This window comes from Convolutriloba macropyga, chromosome 7 (assembly GCF_964194025.1).
Source record: "Convolutriloba macropyga chromosome 7, txConMacr16.3, whole genome shotgun sequence".
Lineage (NCBI taxonomy): Eukaryota > Metazoa > Xenacoelomorpha > Acoela > Convolutidae > Convolutriloba > Convolutriloba macropyga.
Window position 1 is genome coordinate 41,545,071 of NC_134474.1, and position 9,400 is coordinate 41,554,470.

A 9,400-nucleotide genomic window follows, 5' to 3' on the forward strand; every position below is an offset into this window, starting at 1 on the left:
ATATTGTCCTACGCAGAGAGTCTCACAAGCCATCTTGTTAATTCTTTTCGATTAAAAAGAGCAACAACTCAAATGAAGAAACAACACAACCTGAAAATTTTCAATTCAGTTACATGCAATTTTACACGTTAGACGACAATGTTTATCTAAATTAAAAATCGCAACGAACGCACAACCAAAATTAGCCCTCTAAAGTATATAAAAGAACAAAATGAGCAAATTGTCAAAAACAAAATAAAAAAGGCAGTCATATTTGCAAAACTTAGTCAACAGTAAAACTAAACCTGCCACATGTGTACGAATCAGTTAAACAATTGATCATCACCCCAACCATTCGTTCAATAATTGGCGTTATAATGACCTCTTAGCGCGTTCTTCTTACAGTTTCCTGCTTTATTCTCAACTGTAAGCAAGACAGTGGATCTAATTTGAGAAGATGGATCATTGCATGCACCTTTCAGAGAAATTATGAACGATGTTTATTTAAAACTGTTGGAACAACCCGTTTTTGAAATCGGGTTGTTCCAACAGTTGGAACAACCCAATTATCGTCGCGTATCGTACGATAATTGGGCTATCGATAATTGGGTTAAGCGCAATTATCGTCGCGCTGCTTCCAGTAGCTAAGGGAAATCGCGATTGCTTCTCAAACGCAATTAACACTCGGAAAAAAACGCTTGTTTTAAAAAAAATTCTAAGGAGAACAAGCAAGCAGGAGGCACTATATTGGTGCTTTTGTTGTAGAGAACTCAAGTTAGAGCTGTTTTGCTGTATCTAATAGTAGTTGTGTAATGATATGTGGTGTGGTTGAATTCTAATTGCCAAATTGAGTTTCACTTTCAACTTGGCACACATTAACCACTCTCGACGCCACCTCTTGAAAGCTTCAAACCAGCAAAGAGGTAAACGTTTAAACGGGGTAGCTCTTTAATACTCGCAGCTGGAGCCTTTTTAGACCATTCTTGGTCAACTCGTTCCGAAAGCCTCACCAAGTTGTGAAAATGCTTTTAGCACCAAGGTGCGAAAAGGTTTCTGCTTTCAAACAAACCAATTACATGCCCGAGGGCTAATTAAACTAGCGATTGAGCTAAACTAGCGAGACAATACAACTTGCTATTTAATTCTAGAGATTATAATTTTGATTAATACATTTTGCCAACCTGCACAAGTCACAATGTTCTGTTCAATACTCATACATTATATATGACAGTCTAAATTTAAAGTTTCTCTCGTTCTAATTAAAAACTATTTCACGCTCGGGTGATTTTTACGATTCCTCACATTTTGCACAATGCACGAACTCGTGCGATTAAAAACAACACAAAGCTCGACCATTGTAATTGACTACTCAAGAACAATTTTAAAAATGAAAGAAATTTGAAAACTTTATCAAGTTTTGAACAGCTCCAAGTCAAATTTTGAGCTGAGAATTTTAAAAAATGGGCTGGAAAGTTGTTCATGTCATCTTGGAGATCACAATTTTGACCAACTTTGACAAGATGACTGCTCTCTGATTTATGACACCGATCGATCAGGTCAACAGCCACACCATTGAACCTGCCCAGAAAATTCACGTATTGATATTTTTTGTCAATTTATGATACGGTCACCAAGACCATCTTGCACCTATGAAACGTATGCAATGCAAAGTCAAATCCACTAGAAGTTTTATATAATGTTTGCACAACATTTGAAAAGGAAAAAATGTCTTTTCCGCTTTGCTAGTTGACAACACTCTTTAGATCACATCCCACAAATCAAAAACCAACCCTATTTAAGTTTAATGGTACACGAAGAGTTCAGACTACGTATGGTAGAAAGTTCTTTAGCTATGCCCATTAGAGATGCTTTGTGTATCATTTATGAATGTCCTCAAAATACGTCAGGCATATAAATTGCAACTACAAACTGAACTCCAGCATATTTCTGCAAGAGCTTTAACATAGTTGCCATCTGTGTTTAGGACTACAATTTAACAATTTGTGATCTTCTTTAGAGGTCCATACATCGCTACGTTATGCTTTGATTGGAGCTTAAAATTTAAGGAAGCTATCGAGCTGAATCAGATGTTTATATTTTCAAAATCTTTTCCACCTGAAGGCAGGATTCTGTTTTTCCTTGTTTCTTGCTTTACGCAAATAAAAGCACATGTGATCTTATTTTTGCTTCTATTGGCGAATTTACTGAAAAGGCTGCGTCCAACTATTTGCTTCAAAACAAAACTGCAATATGTACATTAATTTCGGGAACTTTCCACCAAGTTTCGAGTCTTACAGAAAGTGCATAGCCATTCCATTACATATTCAAGGCATAACAAAACACCCGTTTTTTAAAAACTGAATTTGAAAAGTATGTATTCATGCCTTTGATAGGATCACAATGATCAAAAGATGATACAGTTTACATCCTGTAGTCATTCTCCTGGAGCAAAAACAGGAATAAAAAATGGTTTCTCAACCACCATTAAAAATTGTTTCGAAACCTTGTAAACAAAAAAACTGCGGAAACAAAAATCATCTTACAAACTTAACACACTAATATCTGATAGTAGCTAGATGCGTAAGCTCTCCGCCTTGATACAGTTTTGTGTACTCTTTTACCTATTCTTGTGTTTGTAAGTAGAAACAGAAGTAGTAACAAAATCTAAATTTGGAAATGAAAATTAAATTCATGCTACAGTTGCTGAACTATTTACAAATTTCATCGAACCACCACCACTCACTCGTAGGGGGAAACTTAAGCTGTTCACTTCTGCAGATAGCTGCTCATTAACAGGGTACACACAATCACCACGCACGTTTATTCTCCTCCTTAAGCATTAGGCCATTCAAATTGAGTTAGAGCCAGGAGGAAAATTGGGAGAGCGAGTTTGGTGACATTTTTGATCTTCAATGCACAGTTTCTGATGTTTCTCATTATTTAGGAATAAAGTGAGCTCAAGATTTGACGCTTCATTTGGGTGCGGGGTAATACTCGGAACGAAATCTGGACATTTAGACATAGAATGAGAGAGAGAGACGCTGCTTTGGGCTACAAAATATAAGGAAACAAAATTAGTACAAAAATATATACTCGAGACTTTAAAAACAAAACTGTACTTTTTGTATCAACATTTATGTCTGTACCCGTTCCTCCAATCACGGTTCCCTGTATTATGGCTCACTTTCAATAACAATGTCCATAGTTGAGGAAATATTCATAACAATGACACAGTTGGGTTGGGACATTGTAGCCCACTTTAGAGCCATAATTGACCACAACGGAGTGACCAAGGTACATAAGGGGGAGTTGTGACCTCCTTTGAAGAAGAAGAAGAAGAGGAAAGTTAATCAGCTAAGAGCAAACATCATCATTGTACATCTACTAATTTAATTACTCTGCCAATGGACATATGAACTACATTACACCATCGTCTAATCTTGAACCGACACTATTACTATGGCATGATCAGGTCACAAAATACTGTTCATTCCTTTATTTGGAACCAGCCTTCATTCAAATTATAAATCTTCTGCTTTAGAACTAGCCATTTAAAGTCATGATTCTCGATGTTATCAAATTTCTCCTTTAAAATGCACATAACTATCAGCAAAAACTTAATTTTCTCAACATCAGTTCAAAAGACGATGTTTCAACTTGCAGAATTAGGGAGGAAAGCTATTGAATTAAGAGCATTTTAAGATTTTGGTTTGTAACAGTTTATCTACTGCAGGTTTAGATGCATTGTATATGTTGGGGTAATTTGCAATTCTTCAAAGAATCGTCGATTTGCGCGAAGAATTCCTTCACTCATTTGCGTAATAAATGATCACTTTGAATTGCTCTGAGGGAAGAGAGGTGTTAGAGGGAGATTTCTCTTGCAAGAATGCAACGTTTGGTCCACCTCGCAACTTGAACAGTTAACTGTACAACACCAATGAAACACGCATTCGCATTCGGTATTAAGATATTTGACTTGCTCTTCGTGCACATCATAACCACATTCGAGGCATAAATTATCGCACGATTTCAGCAACCTCGCCCGATGCTCCACTTCCCACTCCGCGACATTGTCCTGATCATAATGAGGGGGTATAATTTTAGAACAATTCCTCTTGTCCATATAATCGCAGTAATCGGGGCTGTCCTCGATAAAGACAAGTGCATTCTTAGACGGAACCATTCTTGAATCTATCGTTAGGAGCTTTTTCTTCAGACCAGAATGCATCAACGTTTTCACATTGTTCCTTTCATTGTTGTATACACTCTTTAAAACTGCACTTATGTGCCTCATCTGGGGAAGTTCCTCCCAACATGTTTTGGAGCTGCAAGACCCAGACAGTCCGTTGCATGAACACTTTTCAAATTTCCTTTTGATCAAACTTCGACGACCAGTTTCCGAATTGTGCAGGATCATCAGATCTTCGGGCTCTGTTTTGCCGGAAAGCCACTGTTGCCGGAACTTGCCAAAAACTCGGTTGGCGTACTTGATGTAATGCTCGCTGCACTTTACGAAGGTGTTCGTTTCATCGCCCGTATTAACAGTGCCGTATCTGTTTTCATTTTCATCTTCACAGTCACAATCAACGCCTTCGGTTCCGTCGAAACAAAGCTTTAAGGAAGTGTGGATAATGCTGGCGGCTGTTAGGGCCTGAACGAATGCCGCCTCTTTAGTGCCCTGAAGAAGGGAAGAGTTGCTGCCCGAAATGATGTCCTCGTGATCTTGTTTGTCACAGGGCCACCTCTCATACTCGAACCTGTGTTGACACTCGCTCTCCGAATTGAAAATCCATTCATCCGCACCCTCGACAAACATTTTGTGCTTCCTGTGTGCGTGTTCCTCAAAGGTCTGTGCAGTGAAAGCTGATACCGAGGTTGGAAAAATCGAAGAAAGTATTAAAAAAGAACAAATGAATGTGGTGTAATAATACATAGGTGGTGACAGACGCTGGCTGTTACTGTACAAATTCCGAGAACTTGTGTCGTTTTTGCGTCTTTTGTGACAATCTGATTCAAAATTAATTCTGGATGAGGCGTTTTTGGCTGAGCTGTGACAGTTAATGGGCGGTAAAAAGGAAGAGTACATTTCTGATGGTTCAAAATACATTTTGTAAATAGTAATTTTTGTTGTAAATAAAGCGTAGTACAGTAATTCGTGCAGAAGATTATAACAATGTTTTTCTGCTTAAAAAGCGGCAGATTTTTTGACTGCTTCGCTGATCAATTTAATTGGCTGTGTAATACAAAAGCGACAAAACTAAATTAACGCAATGATTTTTGAACAACAAATCATACAATGTTTGTACAAATTGTTTCGAGAGGTATTGATTACAGAATTATTTGTGTAAAACAAAATGATTGCTTTGCTTTAGTTTAAATCAATCTTTTCTCTTTCACTTAGATTGATAATTTCAGGTGTACAAGCAGGGCATATAACTATAGATACAGGGGATGTATGGATAGATATAGAATGCCGGTTTTTATAATGAATGCTTAGTTATAAACCAAATAATCAATTCCGTTTGATGCTTTGTATTGGCGGCAATTTCTCTAACAACTCCTTTGTTGTGTGACGCTTGAAAGGCGTGGGATCTAAGACTGCGATGAACAAATATTTCTGTTCACAGGACAGGCGAAAAAACAAGATTTGATGAAATGAAGACCGTGGTTGTTGTTACGTAAAAACGATATTATCCAACAATCAGCACGCTTTTAAAGCTTATTTGTTACGTAATAACCAGGGATTCAAAGGCTTTGCTGACTCTGACGTGAATCAACGAGATTATCGGATAAAGGGGAACAAAAATAATAATTTCTACCCCAGTAAAATCACTGTATTTGAAAGTAAAAGTGTGGCACCGATGTGGTTCTTTTTCTCTATCTTCCCTCAGTAACAAATTTGGAAATAATTTTTCATAACATTTCACAAATTTGGGGAATAAATTTGGGGGAGGTAGGTCCCATAAATTGATCTTTGATGCTCGGAAGAATGAATTCTTTCAAGTGACGAAGCACAAACTCGGCTGCGATTCCATAGGGAGCTATTGAGGTGAGTTTATAATGGAAATGAGGCCAGAATATCCCGGATTTCTGGAACTAAAAGCGACTTCTCTTTTAATCTATTGATTGAGGGCAAAAGAAAGATGAAAGGAGTTGGTTCAGCCTTCCTTTTATAATCGCACAATTGAAATCAACGCACAATCAACCTCAATAAACTATCCTGCCGAGATGAAATAAATTTCACCGAAATTGAGTCTAATGTTGCAAAACAAACAATTTTTATGAAACAAAATTAATTACCTAAGCAGCAATTTTAGATGTAATCAACCAAGCTTAAAACCTGTAATTACAAATACAAGCTTGTCTAATATTTCTGATAATCTCCGAATTCAACAAAGCTTTTCAAGCTTTAAGGCTGGCTACAAATACTACGTACAGAAGGCTTGATTGTTTGGCTTAGGAGTTATTGAATTATATAATCTGGTAATGGTTTAAAGTGGCAAAACTGTGAATAAGATAAGACTATTTAGATGGTTATGTCTTGTAATAGTAAACTTAATCGGCTAAACTTCAGTAATGTTTGCCTTCGCTTTAATAATAGACCGATAGCTGCTAATGACGACAAACTCAACTTCAAGAGCTTTCAACTTTTACAGATGTCGTAATTCAGTGAGAAATATCTTATTGTAAGCCTAAGTAAGCAACTTTAACTTTTGGGGGGTAGAATCTTTTAAATTCGAGATAAATTCCAACGCAAATATTAGGTATTGTAATCAAACTTCCTTATTATTTCACTCGACCAAGCGTAAGAGGAAACGTTGGCCCAGTTTACAAGTGTGGATGAACTTTCGGTATAAGTTGAGTTTGCTAAATTACGTTTCCAAAAGCTGAAAATTTTGGACTGAATTGGAAGTCAACGTCAACTAGTGTTTGTTCAAATTTCTTCACGTCAATTGAATCCAGTTGTTGAACGACTCTGGCTCGCAATGTTGACAAAAGTTATGTCGATAGGGCGAAGCAGGCGAGATTTATGCCCAATTTTGGACTTCCCGCGATCGATTGATTCAAGTCAGGCGTAGTGGAGAAAGATTGAGAGTTGGTAACACATTCAAAGAGAGAGACAGTAACTTTCCAAGAGGGCTGTAACTCTTAAGTCAAAGTGAGCTAAGAGGAATATTAATAGAAGTTAGGTAAGAAGGAGCGATCGAGAGAGAAAAGGGAGAGAAAAGTTTGACAAGAGAAAATAAACTTGCTTGGGCTGAAATTGTTTTACGAGCCACAAAAAATAAACAGCCTCGGGGCACTTTGAGGAACAATTAGCCGTATTTTATAATTCAAAGGGTTTGGCAAACAGTATATTTTACAGGTGGCGACAAAACTCGCCTTTCAAATGACAGAAGCGAACTGTAAACACAACCAGGGATCTACAGTTTCAACAACCTTCTCCCCCCCTTAGTTATAACTCATAACTAGCTATTACGATTCTTTTATAACAGCACAGTTAACCAACACATAACACAGCCCACCGTGCTCACCACAATTTAAGCGGATATGGAGGCCTATAAATCAATAGGGGCTACCGGTAGCACAGGGGCAAAATTGGGTTTTGATCTAAATTCTCCGAAATAATTAGCAGAGAATAAATGTAAATGCGATCAAGTATTTTTGAAATAACGCAGCAAACTTAGTCAAAATTCTGACTGAATTAAGCAGCACCAGTACCAAATCAAGCCAAATGTTCTGGGCAGGCGACTTACCTGCGCTTATTGACCAATGAGCGTTGAGAATGCGAATTAGAAGATTTACTTGGCAGGTCTAAATTTCAGTTTCTAATTTTTGAAATTGGCCAAACCAAAACTGGCGAAATGAAGGCTTGGAGTGAAAATAATGTTGACAATTTCAAAACAATAAATCAGCTGTAGCTACAAGCAATCAGCCGGAAATTCAAGGTGTGGACCCAATCAACAATCAGATAGGACGTACTCGATACGTAGCGAGCATGTTTAACTACGTCAGGATAGCCGGCCCATGCAGCACGTGAACTAACTTGGAATGGCGGGTATTGGGGCTCTCCTAATGTAAACAGCGGGGGTTGCTCTAATCGAGGATAAACAATTTGGGATTGGCTGTTTCCTTATAGCTAACTAAGTACCAACCTTCTGCTCCCAAAACAATATAATCTCTAGCTACCATAACAACACACTTAATGCATTATGATTAACATGACAGTCTTGAAGCGTCACTATTTTCAATCAAAACTTACAGAAAAAATACTCTAGATGTCACCACATGCAGCGATCTATTCAGACACTGTTACGCAATTATTGTACAGCAGTAATGATCTGCACTGTAGTATTCACGTTCTTCTCAGACAATTGTTGCGTAATACCTCAACATCAAAGAACTAGACGCACAAATTCCGCAAAAGGCACAACGATGATGTCACGCAACTTTTACATGACCGAAAAACAGACGTTCGACCTAAACAGCATGCGCAAGTTTTTCGAGTGGCATACCGTGGAATACCGTTCAATTCTAAAGAATGAAAATATGCATAAGTCTAAGGGTACAAACAGAAAGTATTCAACATTAATTTGAACTATTATCAATTTGAAGTTCTACGTTTCGGCTGAACTACAGAAATTCTGAACAGATTGCAATATAATTCATTCATTTAAAAGATCTCATTACACGTTTTAAAACTAACGTCAACACACTGTAATGGCTTTTTACCGACTGTTCACTTATCTTTCTGCCATCTTATCGTTCCTTTGCAGCTTTAACATTAAGCTCCCTTTAACATTCAAACAATAGAAACAATTTTTAATCTATGGATTATTATTTTACAAACATTTCAAAGAAAAACCGAAGTATTAGCATGGAGAAACCTATTTGTATCTCAAAAATTAAGGCCCAATCAGAGTATCCTAGGTAGCCAATTATTGACAAAAATTTTTGAAACCAGTTTTTTGGGGTGAAATGAATGACATCATAGATCTGCCATATTTTTTATGAGCCTTTTCTTTTTCAAAGGTTAATCCCCTTTACGCAAAAGCCGGCTAATGCTTAAGCTAAAGTTTGTAGTTAGCTCTCGAGACACCACTAGAAGGACAATTCGTCTGCATAAGTTTCTCTATAAAATGGTTGTAAATTAAACAACCAACTAACATTGGGCAAATTATTCTCATACAACTGGCGAGCCGTTGGTTAATTAGCTAGCCGCGTTTTAGGAATGCTAGCTTTAGCTTGGGGGGTGTGAATGCGATTTGAGAGCAGTTAATTACTCTGCGGTTTTTTCCATACATTGTGGAAATTTATCACTATTATACTATTAAACAATTAGATGGTTTTGTTTATACAGACAGTAGGTCGAGATAATTGCCCCAACACCATCCAATGTAATGGAGTCTAGGAAAAATAT

At 37.3% G+C, this 9,400-nt stretch overlaps 1 protein-coding gene across 1 annotated transcript; it reads right to left on the minus strand.

Moving 5' to 3' along the window:
* Window positions 1-2,631: 2,631 nt before the first annotated feature.
* LOC142342872 (protein Wnt-7b-like) lies at window positions 2,632-8,428 on the minus strand. The gene has a single exon (XM_075394509.1). The coding sequence runs from the start codon at window positions 5,084-5,086 to the stop codon at window positions 3,809-3,811; it is 1,278 nt and encodes a 425-aa protein (XP_075250624.1). The 5' UTR covers window positions 5,087-8,428; the 3' UTR covers window positions 2,632-3,808.
* Between the last annotated feature and the right edge of the window lie 972 nt (window positions 8,429-9,400).